The following is a 17778-nucleotide window of genomic DNA, read 5'->3' on the forward strand; positions in this document are numbered from 1 at the left end:
GGTGTATCAGTTACAATCTCACCTTCTCAGGCTAATAAAGCATCCATATTTTCCTTATATTTTTCACATATGGATACTAGTCATTGGAAAAACACAGATATAGAACACTGGGCAGCCAGTAACTCCCAATTTAGTTATGTATTCTCAACTGTTGCACAAACTTCGTGCATTAACTCCTGGAGGATGAACGACTTTCAGGTGTCCTAGCTCCACCCAATCCCACTCACACAAATGAAGTCTATATAATGCATATTTTAGGCCTTATCTTCCTAACCATGTTCTCCTAATATGGTTTAAAATTTTTATAGCTATTTTTATATTAAGTACTGTTAGCAAAATATAAAAATAACATTGTAAATATGAATTAGATGTCTATAGTGAGGTCCAAATAGGCTGGAGATGCAAAAACAAATGTTTTGAGGGTAAATCAAATATTAGATAAGCCTGACTGACAGCTGTCAGGGGGTGAAGGAGGTAGAAGTACTGAGCAAAAAGAGGGCAAAAGAAGAAAAAGGAAACACTCAGACACACACAGCAGTGTGGTGTTGCAGGGGAGGGGTAGAAGGGTAGGGAGATAAATTGGTGACGGATGAATACTTGACTGGGGAAGGGACACACAGTATGGTGTACAGACATGTGTTGTAGAATTGGGCACCTGAAATCCGTATGTTAACCAGTGTCACCCCAATAAATAAGATATGAGACTGAAGAGACAAATATCAGAAACTTTCTCTCCTGACTCGTTTGTTTTGCTTAGTATAGAACATAGGTGGTCAAGAAAACTAAGGAAACATAAGACAGAAGTGTTGAGAGAAGAACTGAATTCATTTAAATACATTTCAACATGGTGTGTGTACTTACGTGGCTCTAGTTTAGGGTAGTCATATAAGGTGGTGAGAACTGAAAGAAAACCAGTTGACTAGCTGCATCCATACTGTCCCTAAGCTGTTGCTTTGTGAGGAAGGGGATTCAACATCCTGTAAAATGGTATATGGGATGTACTACTTGAGTAGCTCTTAACCTTCTTGTGTAGCCAGACTGTTGTGCGTCTTTGTTATAAACACAACAAATTTCCATGCCCATTATATCTCCAGCCACCCTATGGCTAAAACCATATTATAATTGTAGTTTATTTATGGTTATTCAGGGTTGGAAAGAAATATGAAAAACACAAGGCACACAATTTGAAGAGAAGTCAGTGTTCCAATTTCTCAGAGATTGTGAACAAAGGGTAACATGTTGTGCTTGGATAAATCTGTGCAGTTATAAATGCTGGGTATGAAGTTCTAACACTGGCTGAGTTACAGAGTACAGATGTTTTCACTCTACCCATCTAAGGAACTGGAACAAGCAATTCATTGTATGGGATAACAAAGTTCTTGGCGTGTAAATATTTTAATTAAATGAATTATTTTCAGTGAAGGAACTTAACAATAATTCATTCTCTCTCTCCTTCATAGAATATAGAGTTAAGATATTAAGAATATTTAAGTCTTGAGATCATGAGCATGTAATTGAAGAGCTCTTTAACAGGGATCTTTCCTATGAACCCGCTGGTGGATGTGAAGGTTGGAGCTCTGGCTGAAGCCCTTACCACACTTGCTGCACTCATAGGGCTTTTCTCCAGTGTGTACTCTCTGGTGGATGAGGAGTTTGGAGCTCTGGCTGAAGCCCTTCCCGCACTTGCCACAGTGATAGGGCTTCTCCCCAGTGTGGACTCTGAGATGGATGCGGAGATCTGAGCTCTGGCTGAAGCCCTTCCCACATTCATAGCACTGGTAAGGCTTCTCCCCTGTGTGTATGCATCGGTGAATGTGAAGGTTTGAGCTCTGACTAAAGCCCTTCCCACACTCTCCGCATTTGTAGGGCCTCTCTCCCGTGTGGACTCGCTGGTGGATGTGCAGGTTAGAGCGTTGACTGAAGCTCATTCCACACTCCCCACACTCATAGGGCTTCTCCCCAGTGTGCACTCGCTGGTGGATATTCAGTTTGGAGCTCTGACAAAAGCCCTTCCCACACTTGTCACACTTATAAGGTTTCTCGCCTGTATGGACTGCCTGATGAATGAGCAGACTTGAGCTCCTTGTGAAGCCCTTCCCACACTTGTCACACTTATAAGGTTTCTCATCAGTATGGACTGCTTGATGGATGAGGAGACTTGAGCTCCTCGCAAAGCCCTTCCCACACTGCTCACATTTGTAGGGCTTTTCTTCTTTGTGGTTTTTCTGATGAAGCAGTTCTGAGCTCCTACTGAAGTCCTTATCCCAGATGAACTGGTGCTGTTTCTCTGCAATGTGCATTTTCTCACGTTCATGACCATCTGATCTGGCATTAGGTATTTTTCCAGAGTTATAATGGTTACAGGGATGCGCCTCTCTGTGAGCTCTCTGATGACTGATCACCTGTGATTTCCAACCATAAATGTTGTTATAGTTACAGTCAAAGGGATCCAAGGATTCTTTCAACTGGCTATTCTGGCAAATTTCTTCACCACTGAAAAATGGTGAGACCAGTTCTATGACATCAGACACAAGTTTAAAATGAAGGGTCTCTGAACAATGATCTATGGGAGGACTTTTCCCTCCTGACACTTTTCTTTCAGTGCTTTCTCCAGTTACAAACAGACTTTGGTTTTCCTGAGGATCCTGGGGCTCATTCTTACAAAACGTCACTGAGGAGTCCTGTATGGCCATTTGGTTTGGAACTTTCAAAGACCGATATTCTTCACTTTCTATGTTTTTGAAACCATCACTTTGACAGGTCACAACACTGCTTTTGTTTGTGGAAATGTGAGAAGATGCTTCTCCCCACTTTTGAGAAGGGGAAAGATCTAGTTCAGGGTTCCTGTACACTTCTCCTTGAAGATTCACAATATAAGCCTGACTCCCAGTTATTGTACTGGCCATCTCTTCCAAAGTTAGCCAACAGGAAAGCTCTTCATATAATAGATCCCTAAGTCCTTTCTCTTTAAGATTCTCCACAGAATTTTCATTCAAGTCTCCTAAGGAACAAAGAATTCAGTGATAAAAACAAAGGATTGATTCTAAGATTTTAGAATCTGAGTGCCTAAATCCTGAAGACTTAGTGACTAGGAAAAAGTTCAGTCTTGTCCTACAGTCATGCCCTTTGGGTTAACACCAGAGAGAAGACTTTGTACAAAACACAGAAATCTTGTCTCTGCTTTTAAGTAGAGCCACTGCAGAAGATTATGAATCCTACATTCTTGCTACAAGTTACATTTCATTTATTTCATTTTAAGTAAATTTGCATTTAATTGGTAATCCACTTTAACAGATACTGGGGATACAAGAAAGAAAACAAACCTTTTTACTTATCAAACTAGAGCCTACATATGGGGAAGAAAGACAAATATATCAACAATGATAACACCACATCTGGCTACAGGAGATACAGGTACAACCAGGTATGGGAATACAGAGTAAGGGCATTAGATCCAAATCTGGGGGCAGATATAAGGAAAACAACAACAACAAAAAAAATGTGGAGAAAAAATATGACATGTTTAGGAAAATTATGAAGAGTTTCCTGTGAACAGCTTCAGGTAATAGTGGTAAAAAGTGTGCCTAGGAGAGGAAGGCAGGAGCCAGAAGGGCTTTGTATGTACTACTGAGGATTTAAGGCTAAAACCCTTAGGGATTTAAAGCTATCAAAGGACTTCAATTGGGAATGAAACCACTGACCTGCCCCCTCAGAAATGAGCAAGACTTCAGGCAGAGAAACAACTGCTGTAGCAAATCAGATGATGGTTATGGAGAGAGATATTCTAAATCATGTGAAGGGAAAGGAAGCACCATGTACGTTCCCCAAGTTCCCTGCTTGAGTGACTAGGTTTGGGGATGCTATGTAAAAGGAAAAGGCTGGAGGAGAGAAGGACAGATGACAAAGTCTAAATCAAATGTTTAATTTGTGGTGCTGTTAGAATCTTCCTACACTGCTCATCCAATAAGCAGCGAGATTATGAACCTGGAACTTCTGAGAGAGAACTGTGCTAACATAAAGATTTTAGAATTACTAGTACATATGTTGGTCAAAGGAATTAGAGTGAATATCCTAATATTATCCTGAAATGACAAAAAAAATCTATAAAAGTCTTGGAAAAAAAGAAGCGTTGTCATCACCAGAATAAAAATGTTGAGGAACTCCTAGATGATAAAGAACAAATGGATCAGGAATGACAGAGAAACTAGAAAAAAACATTGCACACAGCTCAAACCATGTATAGGAGAAGCCTTCTGAAGGAGTAAGAGATCTTCTCAAGAAGTCCTAAAAATTCAAATAATTCAAAGTTTAAACTCAGGATCAACAATTATAAAGAGAGGCTTATCCTAGAAATTCAGGAGAAGCAGAAAATTCATGAAATTCACGTTAGGCATTTCTTATGGTTAGACTAGTTGTTGCCATTAGCAGCACCACTCTCCCAACCACCCAACAGAAAATGAAATATACTGGGTAACTGATAGAAGTAGCCCCATAAAGACCCCTATAGTATCAATTGGACTAAAAAGAGAGGCAGAAGTTGAGGCATTGCTGACCCTGTACAGCGACAGGGTGGATTAAGCCACTGTTTTTCAACCACCAGTCTGTGAACTGGTCTGCCAGAAATTTGGTGCCAGTGTGTGAAAGAGTGAACCATCCTGCTGTTGTATAAAGATTATATCCAATGACCTTAGTCAAATTCACTTATATTCAGGGTGATTTCTGCCTTAGTGGTCCCTGAAATAATTCTCCTATTTTCATTGGTCCCCAAGCATAAAAAGGTTGAAAACCACTGGTAAAAAAAAGCAACTGACCCAAGACATACATATGGACAAAGTGCCTTAAGGTAACCCCTAAAGAGGGATTTCTGCAAGAAGATATCCCAGAGCTGGACATCAAAATATGGCATGCCCCAGATAACTTACTTGTCTGAAAAGGCACCCTCAGAAAAGGAGTTTACACCACCCACCATCTGGACTCTTACTATCCCCACCCCAAGCCCAGTCAGCAGAGGCATCCCTTATCAGCAGAACCTGCATGCACCACAGAGGGCTGGGTAGCAGCTGAGGATGCACACTCCAATATCATACTGTGAACATTTGGGGGGAAAGTGAGACAATAAAAAAAATGTAAGACAAAAAAGTAGAAACTAATTTCTATAAAGAGTGGCACAAACTCAAGAAATAGTGAATGAAGGAAACAGAATTTAAATGTACGTAATTAAAATCCCAGAAAGCCCTGGCTGGATAGCTCGGTTCGTTAGCATCGTCCTGAAGCTCAGAGGTTGCCGGTTTGATCCCTGGTCCGGGCACATACAGGAACAGATTGATGTTCCTGTCTCTCTCTACCTTTCTGTCTCACTACAGTCAATAAATAAATGTAACCCCCCCCCCACAAAAAACTACAAACAAACCCCAGAGAAATATGAGAGGATACCACATCTAGAAAAACAACATAATTTAATAAGATGTAAACACATGAAAAAGAATCAGAATTCTTCTAAATTAATAAAAGGATTGAAAAACATGATAATCCTAATAATTAAGACCTCTATGAAACACCCAATCTTATGTGAGAGGAATTGCTGGGATACCCTTTCTACACACAAGGACACCAAGATTGTAATGGTGAAGTAACTGTCAGGTAGTCTGAGTCTAGATGCGCTAAACAGCAAAGTTAACACATGAGTAGGCTGGAAGATTGAGGGAATTCTAGAATGCAGCATAAAAGGACACACAGATGGAAAGGTAAAGTAAACATACATCTTGTAGAAGTTTAATGAATACAGCACAGACAGAACAAAGGGAAAGAAATATCAGAAAAAGAAAACAAAACGTTTCTTAGAACTCAATTCAGGGCCCACTGAATGATAAAAACAGTATATGAAATTTCAGGACTTCAAGGAAAAATAGAAATCCCAGAAAATGCCATTGAATTATTAATCAGCAATACTGGACAACTGAAGATAACTGAAAAATATCTTCTCATTTTGGAGGGAAAGTGATTATGAAATTAGTAGAAAATTAAGCTGCATCAATTCTTGATACATAAAAGAAACTAGTAATTAACCAAATTAACCCAAACACTATGGAACAGTATGGAAGTAACCCTCTCCTCAAAATATATATATATTTAAAAGAGCAAGTATTAGCTTTAGGAAAGAAAAAAAAAAGAAACTGTAATCATAGTATAGCATATGACTTGACTCTGTAAGGAATAAAAATTATAAAGTCAAAGCAATATAAACATTGATCACTAATGTAGCACTGACCTAAATTCTGATGAAGATGGGCATGCCAAGAAAGTAATGTACAAGAGCTCAATTTTCATCCATGTTGTAAAGAAGTCAAGAGCAATATCAAATATTGATAAACTGAAAAACAGCAATATATCAAATCATAATAAATTCAAATTAAAACTAGACTGAAATACCAATTTCTACCTGTTAAACTGGCAAGATCACAAAGCCTGAAGACATACACTGCTTATGAGTATAAATTGGTGTCACCCCGCAACAAGGACATTTTGACAATTACTGATCAAAATCACAAAGGTATGCAGTCATCATTCTGGTTTGGGGGTCTCAATCTTTAGATTTCCAGGCACAGTTGTGAAATGGCATTTGCACAAGATTTATTCACTGCAGATGGTCTGTGATAGCATCCGACCAGAACCTGGGTGATGTGAAGTTGGGAACATGGAAGAAAGTTTTCATTGTGCATCTTTTCACTGCTTATTTTTGAAGTATGACTTTAATGAACTGAAAATATTTAGTGTACTTAAAAGTTTGCTACTCATGCATAATTTATTTTCCACCTTTCTCTAATATCCTCATTATATATTACTTTCCCCCCCCCAGCTTTATTAAGGTTTAATTGACAAGTGACACTGTACAACTTTTAATGCTTTTTATTCTCTTTTTAAAAAGTAGTAGCCTGTATAAGCATATTATTTGGAAATATGAAGGCAAATACTAAAAATCAGCTTAAAACATTAAAACTGAGTGGCTCTGAGAAGCCATACCGTGTGGCAAAAGGAACAGCAGAGCAGGAGACTGGTTTTGATTACAAGCCTTTCCACACAATTTGCTTTACTTAGGTGAATGTATTACTTTGTTTAAAAAGTTTAAAAGTAATAGCAAAAAGAAAAACAAAAGTAAAACAGTGCCATTTGGGGCAGTTAAATCATGAGGTGGGTCAAACTTATTATTATTTTTTAATGTTTATTTTATTGATTTTATAGAGAGGAAGGGAGAGAGCAGGAGAGAGACATGAACATCTTCCTGTATGTGCCCTGACTGGGGATTGAACTGGCAACCTCTGTGCTTTGGGATGATGCTTTAACCAACTGAGATATCCAGCCAGGGCAAAAATTATTAAATAGTCAAAGAACAATACTTGGGAATCACTGCAGAAATAACAGGTCTATGAAAATCATGGACAGGAACTGTATTAATGGTAGCTTTTACAAGTAGTAATAAAACCTTGTGATATTGGTTTTTAAAAATATTAAGAATGAGGCCCTGGCCGGTTGGCTCAGCGGTAGAGCGTCGGCCTGATGTGCGGGGGACCCGGGTTTGATTCCCGGCCAGGGCACATAGGAGAAGCGCCCATTTGCTTCTCCACCCCCCCCCCCTCCTTCCTCTCTGTCTCTCTCTTCCCCTCCCGCAGACAAGGCTCCATTGGAGCAGATGGCCCGGGCGCTGGGGATGCTCCTTGGCCTCTGCCCCAGGCGCTAGAGTGGCTCTGGTCGGGGCAGAGCGACGCCCCGGAGGGGCAGAGCGTCGCCCCTGGTGGGTGTGCCCGGTGGATCCCGGTCGGGCGCATGCGGGAGTCTGTCTGTCTCTCCCCATTTCCAGCTTCAGGAAAAAAAAAAAAAAAAAAATTAAGAATGAGTATGTAATATTAGAAGAAAATTGCTGACATAATGAGAAAAAAAGTCCTTTCACAGGGAGCTAATACAACATAACAAAGAGCTCTATGATATTACAAAACAGCCAGCTGTCATAGTGGAGGGAGTTGAGGGCAGGGTGTAAAAGATGAAGGGAGTAAGCAAAAGCAAACAAACAATGAAACAAAAAAACTCACAGACAACAGTATGGTGATTACCAGAGGTAAAGTGGGTGGGGGGAGGTAGAAGATGGTAAAGGGGGATAAACGGTGATGAAAAGAGACTTGATTTGGGATGGTGACCACACAATACAATACATGGATAATATATCTATAATAGAATTGTACACCTGAAACCTGTATAATTTCATTAACCAATGTCACCCCAACAAATTCAATAAAAATAAAGTTTTAAAAGAAATGTTTTTAATGGCTACATCTTTTTCTCTTGTATGTGCCCCTATAATTTATACAACCAAGCCCCTCTGATATATTTGATGAATAATATTTCACTATATTAAGTAATTCTACAATGACTGTTTACAATTTTCAGTTGGAGTTACTGATTACTTCCTTAGGGTAGATACCTATGGAAATACAGAGGTCTTTGGGTTACGACAATCTCGACATTTCAAGTTTATGATGCTCACTCCCTTAAAAACTTAAAAATATTGAGACATGAGTGTTTTGGCTTACGTTGTTAGCATCATACTTATGGACTACATGGGTGAACTATATGGCTCACAAAAATTAGGGGTATTTCAAAATGAATATGAAGCTACAGTGCTACCTTGATACACAAACAGACCAACATACGAATTTTTTTTAAGATACGAGCTGTGACTCGGTCCGTATTTTTGTTCGAGATCTGAGCAAAACTCCGAGATACAAGTCGTGATTTGGGAAACTGCCGCTAGTTGGCGCGTTGACGCACGGGTCCAGTATTGGCAGTTTGATATACGAGTTGACTGACTTACAAGCTCGGTTACAGAACGAATTAAATTTGTACCTCAAGGTACCACTGCATAAAATATCCCCTAATTTTTGTGAGCAGTATAGTTTGGTTGCACACGGTGGAAGAATATGCAGTAATGTGGTTTATCAGTGAAGGAATTGTGTTTTTATGTTCTAGATTATGATTTTATAACTGTGTAAGGATAGGTAAGTGACTTAGGGTAGGGTATGTTTCAATTTACACCAAAATTCGGGTTACATCACTGTCATAGGAATGGAACTGTGTCATAACCCGAGGACCTCTTGTAAATTATTTCATCAAAATAAGTTATTTCATCAAAAATGTTTAAGGCTCTTTGCTTCAAGCAGCCAAAATACTTTTGAGAAAAACTTGTATCAATTATATTCCTATCTATCTCTAGGATATGGGATTTTGCCTCACCACAATTGTGTCTTATATTCAGAAGGTGAGATAGATGAATCTCAATGTGTAAGAAAAAAAGGAAACTAGATATTGCAGGACAGGGGGATTTGTAATGAAAATAAAATCCAGGCAAAGATAGTACAAGACCAATGTGAGGAAAATGTGGGAGAGTACAGAGGTCTGTGTCGCCTAACCAGGTGTTGTTGCAGTGGATAGTGCATCCCGGTCCTGGGATGCTGAGGATTCAGGTTTGAAACCCTGAGGTCATAGCTCGAGCATGGGCTCTTCTATCTGGAGTGTGGGCTCACCAGCTTGAGCACCAGGTTCATAGAAATGACCCCATGGCCACTGGCTTGAAGCTCAAGGTCGCTGGTTGAAGCAAGGGGTCACTGGCTCAGCTGGAGTCCCCGGTCAAGGCACATACGAGAAAGCAATCAATGAACAACTAAAGTGCCACATTACAATTTGACGTTTCTCATCTCTCCTTTCCTGTCTCTCTCGCGCATGCACTAAAAAAAGAAAAGGTCTGTGTGAATGAGAAATACCACAAGTTTCTCAGAAGGTAGAAGGGAGAGTAGGTAAATTGATATTGATAGATCAGTTTGTGGAGAGTTCCCTTGAAGCCTCAGCTATTTCCACAGAGCAGAGAAGTTCGAAGAGAAGTCCTAAAATATTTTTAAAAGGACTTCTCGCACTGGCCAGATAGCTCAGTTGGAACATCGTTCTGAAGCACAGAGGCTGTTGGTTTGATACTCGGTCAGGACACATAAAGGAACAGATTGATATTCCTGTTTCTCTCTCTCTCCCTTCCTCTCTTGCTAAAATCAAGAAATAAAAATTTTAAAAAGGGACTTCTCTTTCCCGGATTAGCCTGGATTTGTAACTTGCCATAATGCCTTGCTGATATGTTTGGAGTTTGTTCTTTATTATATAATTATCTTCAACTTTCTGCAACTGAGAAATCATATCTGGGAAACAGAGTTTGGGTAACCATGCAGAAAGCAAAACCATCCCAAATTCTGGTTTATCAGGGATGGATCAGGTACGGCTTCTCAGACAAGACAGTAAAGCTACCATTCTCCAGATCTTACCAAATGAAGTTCTTTAGATGCTCAGAATAACCAGAAACATCCTTTTGTGCAGAAAATAAATTAGGAAACTGATTCTTGAACCACATGCCTGGGGTCCCATCACCATTTAAAATAGAAGCAGCAAAGACTCCAACAGGGAGGTGTCCAGGCTCACGTTCTTACCCACAGAGACCAAGTGGCTGTAGTTCTCCAGCATTGTAGCTCTGTGCAGCTTCCTCTGAGCAGGATCCAGGTGACCCTGCTCCTCATCCTCAGTGAAGTCCACAGAGAAATCCTTGAATGTTACTGGTTCCTAAAACATTAAGCGCATTCCTCCTTAACTGACTAGCATCTGCACAAATGCCCTCCTGGAAGGAAGGTGAGGTTGGTAGCACTTGAAAAGATGCGAATGGTGTAGAAGTGTGTAGTGCAGGGATCTGAGGGATCTAGAGCAAGTTTTGTTGGAAGCTCTTTCCTTTCTCATCTACTTTGCTACTTCCTTTAGAACCCTTCCCCTCCTGCCCACAGCTCGCTCAGCTACTTGATCTTTCCATATCACTGTCATCTCATGGTCATAGCTGGGTTGTCCTTTCCATCCCACTCCTACTAGTATCCTACTGCAACAGACATGAGAATAATTCACCCAACATTTTAACCTGAGATTTTTTTTTTTTAAAGCAAGAGCACACGTGCATGAGAGAGAGAGAGAGAGAGAGAGAGAGAGCGTGCCAGCGTGTGTGTGTGAGGGTACAGACAAAGAGAGAGATAAGAAGCATCAACTCGTAGTTGCAGCACTTTAGTCGTTCATTGCCTCGTAAAGTGCCTTGACCAGGAGGGCTCCAGCTGAGTCAGTGACCCCTTGCTTAAACCAGGGACCTTGGGCTTCAAGCTGTGACGTGTGTTCATGTCTATGACTCCATGCTCAAGCTGGTGACTCAGGGTTTTTTTTTTTTGTATTTTTCTGAAGTACCTGACCAGGATATACTCAGCATGCCTACCAGAGGCGATGTTCAACCCCCTCTGGGGCGTTGCTCTGCTGCAATTGGAGACGTTCTAACGCCTGAGGCCATGGAGCCATCTTTAGCACCCGGGCCAATTTTGCTCCAATGGAGCCTTGGCTGCAGGAGGGGAAGAGAGAGACAGAGAGGAAGGAGAGGGGGAAGGATGGAGAAGCAGATGGGCACCTCTCCTGTGTGCCCTGGCCACGAATCAAACCCAGGACTTCCACATGCTGGGCCAACGCTCTACCACTGAGCCAACTGGCCAGGGCCTGACTCAGGTTTTGAACCTGGGACCTCAGCATTCTAGGTTGATGCTCTATCCACTGTGCCACCACCGGGTCAGGCATGTTTATTCACTCTATTCAGCCAAGGCAAATGTAAAACTTGGCACTCAAGCATACCACTTTCTTATGTTGGGTTGCCTTCCCTCCCCAGTGCTCTAGGAGGTGAGGGGTATCCAGCAGTGTGAGGTTCTTTGCAAGTGTGAATGAAAACAAAAAAAAGATGAGGCCACATACTAACCTCACAAGCTCAGGTGATCCCTGCATGATGGCCTTGCAAACTCAAGAGACCTCAAGTTACCACACAGGATAGTCTGAAATGAAAACTTTTTAACTAAAAGCAGTTCATAGTAGGTAGTCATGTCTTAGGGGTGATATTTTTCTCTAAACAAAAGTCAATGCTTACCCTAATCAAGCCTGTATGTTGTTTTGCATCTACAATAATGGACTGATAACATGCCTTTGAAATGTAAGGGTCATCTTCTTTTCCTGCCCCCTCAGGGTGCAGCCACCAGAGCAGGAACTAGCAAACTATCTCACTGTTATTATTATGTTAACTATTAACTATCTTATTCCTGCCCCTGTAAAACAGAAATTTCAGTAAACTTCAGCAAAGATGTCTCCCTTTTGCTTTCTCCCACCTCCCTAATCTATCACCAATTTCATGTAACCCCCTTCTGTCTTTCCCTTTGATTCTGATGTACAAAATAAGCAGTAAAACTGTTTTCCAGACAGCAGGTGAAGCTCTGTCTGGCTGGGACCATTGCTCCACTGCTTGACAACCAAGCTATTTTAGCACCTGAGGTGTGGCCATGGGGCTGTTCTCACCTGGGGCCAACTTTGCTAGAACCATTCGAGGCATGGCTGCCATAGGGAGAGGGAGAGAAAGAGATAGAGAGATAGAGCGGGGTAGGGGTGTAGAAGGGTGCTTCTTCTGTGTGCCCTGACCAGGAATGGAACTCAGGACTTCCACATGCCAGGCCGACACTATCACTGAGCCAATTGGCCAGGGCCAATTTTCTCAATTCTTTGAGGTTCTGCTTCCCAACAATTTTTCAGTTTGGCTCAAATAAACTCATAAAATATTCTTACAGGTTTGGAAGTTTCTTTTATTTTTATTTAAATTTTATTTTAGCCTGACCAGGCAGTGGCGCAGTGGATAGAGCGTCGGACTGGGATGCGGAGGACCCAAGTTCAAGACCCCGAGGTCACCAGCTTGAGCATGGGCTCATCTGGTTTGAGCAAAGCTCACCAGCTTGGACCCAGGTCGCTGGCTCGAGCAAGGGGTTACTCGGTCTGCTAAAGGCCCACGATCAAGGCACATATGAGAAAGCAATCAATGAACAACTAAGGTGTCGCAACGAAAAACCGATGATTGATGCTTCTCATCTCTCTGTTCCTGTCTGTCTGTCCCTCTCTCTGACTTTCTCTCTGTCTCTGTAAAAAAAAAAAAAAAAATCAATAAAAAAAGAAAAAGAATTAAATTTTATTTTATTGACTTTTAAAGAGGAAGGGAGAGAGAAACAGAGCATCAATCCATTTCTATATGTGCCCTGACCGGAGACTGAACTGGCATCCTCCAGCATATCACGATGACAACTGAGCTGTATGGCCAGGGCTGGAAGTTTCTATGTTGACATGAGTGGTGCGTGGCCTACAGCAGCTTCCTAAGATCATCTGTGCAGCCCCACAACTGGCCTTCTAGCAAGCCCTGACTGGCTAGAACCAGGGTCATTGTGTAGAATTCCCAGCCTTTGCTAGTCTTCCTGTTCCCCAAGACTGCAGTGGTGCCCCTGTGCCCTATGTGGTGCTTCCACAAGCCCCTTATCACTTGGGAGAAAGAAGGCCAGCACCTTATCAGCTCCACTCTGGACCTTCATTTCTTACCTAGACCACAGTAACTCAAGTCTTTTTTTTTTTTTTTTTTTGTATTTTTCTGAGGTTGGAAACGGGGAGGCAGTCAGATAGACTGCATGCACCTGACTGGGATCCACCCGGCATGCCCACCAGGGGGCGATGTCTGCCCATCTGGGGCGTTGCTCTGTTGCAACCAGAGCCATTCTAGCACCTGAGGCAGAGGCCATGGAACCATCCTCAGCACCCGGGCCATCTTTGCTCCAATGGAGCCTTGGCTGCAGGAGGGGAAGAGAGAGATAGAGAGAAAGGAGAGGGGGAAGTGTGGAGAAGCAGATGGGCGCTTCTCCTGTGTGCCCTGGCTGGGAATCGAACCCGGGACTCCTGCCCGCCAGGCCGACGCTGTACCACTGGGCCAGCCGGCCAGGGTAACTCAAGTCTTCAAATGCAAGGTTTGCCATTTTTAAATTCATAGATCGAATAGTCCATTTAGTAATTTTAAAAACCCACAGACTAAGTGTGGGGAGAATTCTGTAGTGAGAATGGAAAGGTTATGTTGATGGAGTACAAACTTTGTAGTAGGTTGAAAATTCCAAGAAGAGAAATGGTATGACAGTGGACCAAGTGAAAGGAATCAGTGTATCAGGGGAAAAGAAAAAAAAATAGTGGTCCTGCTAAAGCATGACAAAGTTGGGACTAAAAGACTGAATAATGAATAGTCTTCCCTGGTATCAGTGGAGCTTTTAAGACACCCCAAGGTATGACACATTCTTACTCTCAGAAAGTATATCAAGTATCCTGAGGGACATCCAAAGTGGATGGTCACGGGACCAGCAGTTTCCTATCCCTCTTGCTACACCCCCTTCAACCAAAAATGTCAAACTCCTCCAAACTACATACATCATGTGCCTTTCCATTTCCTTTCCAGAGCTCTTCCGCGCTGGATCCATTGCTTTACTTTGCAGACAGCAGGAAACAGTAATGCAGAAGGCAGCAATAGGTGGATAGGGGCTGTAGTCACACTGGATCAGCAGCAGTCCTCTAAAGGTCATACTTTACTCTAGAACAGCCTTTTATATATTGCATCTGCCCTGACTTATATTTCCCATTTTGAAACTCCTTTCAATTTCAGGACAATCCACAAGCTCCTTTCTGAAGCATGAGGATGAGTTAGATGCCTCCTCCTCCAACATCCCATAATATCTTTCACATACCTCTACTATAGCTATAAAATCTGTCTCCCAAATTGCTATAAGATTCTAAAGGATACAATCCATGTTCAACTAATCTTTAAATCCTCAGCAACTAACCTGATCAGGTGGTAGCGCAATAGTTAAAGCATTGACCTGGGACACTGAGGACGCAGATTCAAAACTCCGAGGTGGATGGTTTGAATCCAAAGGTCGCTGGCTCATTTGGAGGCCCTGGGATCAAGACACATATGAGAAAGCAATCAATGAACAACTAAAGTGCTGCAACTACAAGTTGATGCTTCTCATCTCTCTCCCTTCCTGTCTCTCTAAAAAAAAAAAAAAATTCACATTCAATTTAAAAGAATCAAGTGCTACAAGGAAAAGAGACACTTGAGATTAAACTCAACACTCTCATTTTCAGATGAGAAAACTAAGGTTCATAATGGCAAAGTGGCTCCCCCAAGTCACAGAGGAACAAAGGGGTTAAATTGGAACTGCTGCCTTTCAGCAGACTCAAGGACAATGTCTGGTATATAAAAACACTCAGCAAGTATTGCTAGGATGAAGTCCTTTTTTATATTCAAACAGTAATAATATATACCAGAATCTCAAAATTTATTATACTAACAATCCCCAACTTTATCAGTAGTGAATAAAATAATCTTTACTCAGAAACAGGTAGAAGAGAAGGAAAAGACACAGCACAGGGTCTTACACATGCTAATCTCTTGAAGTCCTCAATCACTTTCCAAAGCACAGTGATGACATGCTCTCAGTACCTTGAGGCAGTTTACTGTCCTCAACCAGTGTTTTTCAACTACTGGTCTACAGACCATTACTGGTCCACCAGAAATTTTGTGCTAGTCTGTGAAAGAGCTAACCACCACAATGCTGTACAAAGATTATAGACCATGCCCTACCTGGTTGGCTCAGTGGTAGAGTGTTGGCCGGGGGTATGGGAATCCCAGGTTCAATTCCCGACCAGGGCACAGAGGAGAAGCGCCATCTGCTTCTCCACCCTTCCCCCTCTCCTTTCTGTCTCTCTCTCAACCTCTTCTGCAGCCAGGGCTCCACTGGAGCAAAGTTGGCCAGGGTCCAGAGGGCGGCTCCATGGTCTCTGCCTCAGGCAATAGAATGGCTCTGGTTGCAACAGAGCAAACAGATGGGCAAAGCATCGCCCCCTGGTGGGCATGCCACATGGTTCCGGTCAGGCACATGTGGGAGTCTGTCTGTCTGCCTACCCTCCTCTCACTAAAAAATAAAAATAAAATAAACAAACAAATAGAAAAGAGCGAAGCCCAGTGCTCTTGGGAGTGGGCCAAGTTCATGAAAGCAGGGTAGTTCAGGAAAAAACGATATGTAATATAGAGGCAGCAGAGACCTGTGCAGATCCTGGTAACATCATCTGATATAGCTAGATGCTCTTAGTATATTGACGTTACTACCCCCCACATTTATAAAATACCATATGCCTCACAATAAAGAGAAAAACAGGCCCTGTCCCGGTAGCTTAGTTGGTTAGAACATCCTTTTGACATACCCAGATAACCGATTCGATCCCGGGTCAAGGCACATACAAAAAGCAACCAAAGAGGGCATGAATAGGTGAAACAACCAAGCAACCAATGAGGGCATGAATAGGTGAAACAACCAATCAATGGTTTTTGCTCTGTCTCTGTCCTTTCCCCTCTCTAAAAATCAATAAATAAAAATTTTAAAATAAGAAAGAAAAAAAAAGAAAAACAACACAGGACAGGACCTGACATCAGAAAGGCACTCAATGCTGGCGTCCTTCTCCTGACCCTAGAAAGGTTACTTACATTCTCAGGGAGGTAGCATTTCCGGAGAAGAAACCCCAACTCACCTGGAAATTGGACATTCCTCCTCTAAGGCAGAGTTCTGGAAAGCTAGAGCTCGTAAAAGAGAAACAGCCATGAAAATCAAGCCTACCTTGCAGGACCAGGCAGTCCAACAAGACTGTAGAGAAAAAGTCCCTCCCGCTCCTGAGACAGGAATAGGCAAGCAGACCTGTTCCCGGGGAAGGGAACTAACTGCTTATTTGTTCTCATCTTTGCACATCTGTTAAGTCTTTTTTTTTTTCAGATAAGTAACGAATCAGGAAACCAGAGCTGAAATGCAGGTTTCTCTCTGAGCAGTGGGGAAGTCCCTTTGCACAGACCCTAACGAGTCCTGCAAATCGTTGACATACACCTGGGCATCAGTGCTCTGAAAAAGAAGCTCGACAACGTACTCCCTGATTGGTTAACCCCAGCAACTGCCCTGTCCACAGGCCATAATATCCCTGCGCCCCAATCCGAGGCTGCAGCCCCGGAGCGGATCTCAGGGTCCTCACCCCAGCAGCGCGTGAAAGCCTCTCCTGAGGTGTCTCCAACCTCCAGGAACCTCCTTGTCTCTGCCCCAGGCTATGGTCCGTCTGGGGCCCCCTCGCAGCACTGTGACGGTCCACGTTCGGCCTCTAGTGTTCGGCAGGGCGGTCGGAGATCTCGGGGTGGCTGCGTCGCCGCCCGGGGTGCATTTGGATACCGCGACGCCCTCCGCGACCAGACTCCCCTCTGGGGCGCAGGGGCTCGGAGCCCACCTCTACTCAGGGCAGTGCTGCGGGGTCAGACGTTGCTTCCGCACGGGGGTCCCTCTCAGCTGCCTAATGTCCACCCTAAACGTCCTTCATAGAAGCCCAGTCCCGGCGCGGAAAGGTCAACTGCGAAGCCCCCAGGCCCGCCAAGGCCGGCGCTCAGGAGAGAGTAGAGCCCTTCTAAATCGCAGCGCGGTCGGCGTGGGGACAACGCACCTCCGTGGGTCGCGTGCCCTCCACAGCCACCGGCCAGGCTCCCGGGTCCCCGATGAGCTCCTGCGCTCCCACTGTCCGATGCTAGCCACGGAGGTACCAGCAGCCAATTACCGCTCACCTCTCACGTGACCCGAGCGCCAGAGGACCCTGGAGTGTGACCCATGTTCTCTTTGCGCGTGCCCTGAACTACAATTCCCAGGGGACTGCGGGCGGGGAGTCACTTCCGGATCACATTTCCGGTGCCCAGCCCAGTAGGGCTTCCAGCGGCCAGTCGGATTCCTGGTTGCGGCGGACTGCCTTTGAGTG

General features: G+C 43.1%; 1 protein-coding gene and 1 non-coding gene across 6 annotated transcripts; one reads left to right on the forward strand and one right to left on the reverse strand.

The window, feature by feature from the left end:
- Nucleotides 1-1100: 1100 nt before the first annotated feature.
- Nucleotides 1101-17067, reverse strand: ZNF239 (zinc finger protein 239). 5 transcript variants are annotated; one of them, XM_066350071.1, is made up of 4 exons: nt 17017-17067; nt 16528-16570; nt 10518-10647; nt 1101-3001 (listed from the first exon to the last, which is right to left on the reverse strand). In XM_066350071.1, the coding sequence occupies exons 2-4, from the start codon at nt 16540-16542 to the stop codon at nt 1527-1529; spliced, it is 1620 nt and encodes a 539-aa protein (XP_066206168.1). In that variant the 5' UTR covers nt 16543-16570; nt 17017-17067; the 3' UTR covers nt 1101-1526. The 5 variants fall into 5 exon arrangements, with proteins under 5 accessions (XP_066206168.1, XP_066206166.1, XP_066206167.1 ...); XM_066350069.1 differs by lacking the exons at nt 16528-16570; nt 17017-17067 and adding exons at nt 14781-14894; nt 16614-17014; XM_066350070.1 differs by lacking the exons at nt 16528-16570; nt 17017-17067 and adding exons at nt 14781-14894; nt 15584-15599.
- Nucleotides 7517-7592, forward strand: TRNAI-GAU (transfer RNA isoleucine (anticodon GAU)). Its single transcript has one exon. It is a non-coding gene; the product is annotated as a tRNA-Ile (tRNA).
- Nucleotides 17068-17778: the final 711 nt, after the last annotated feature.

This window comes from Saccopteryx leptura, chromosome 9 (assembly GCF_036850995.1).
Source record: "Saccopteryx leptura isolate mSacLep1 chromosome 9, mSacLep1_pri_phased_curated, whole genome shotgun sequence".
Taxonomy (NCBI): domain Eukaryota; kingdom Metazoa; phylum Chordata; class Mammalia; order Chiroptera; family Emballonuridae; genus Saccopteryx; species Saccopteryx leptura.

Excerpts from the sequence above, each read along its gene's own strand:
- ZNF239 (XM_066350069.1), bottom strand. The coding sequence starts at position 14,885 with ATGAGCCAGCGACCTTTGGATTCAAACCATCCACCTCGGAGTTTTGAA. Across the intron at positions 10,648-14,780 it reads TTGCGCTACCACCTGATCAG|GAACCAGTAACATTCAAGGA; the intron begins GTTAGTTGCTGA and ends TTAATGTTTTAG. Across the intron at positions 3,002-10,517 it reads CAGCCACTTGGTCTCTGTGG|GAGACTTGAATGAAAATTCT; the intron begins GTAAGAACGTGA and ends TTTGTTCCTTAG.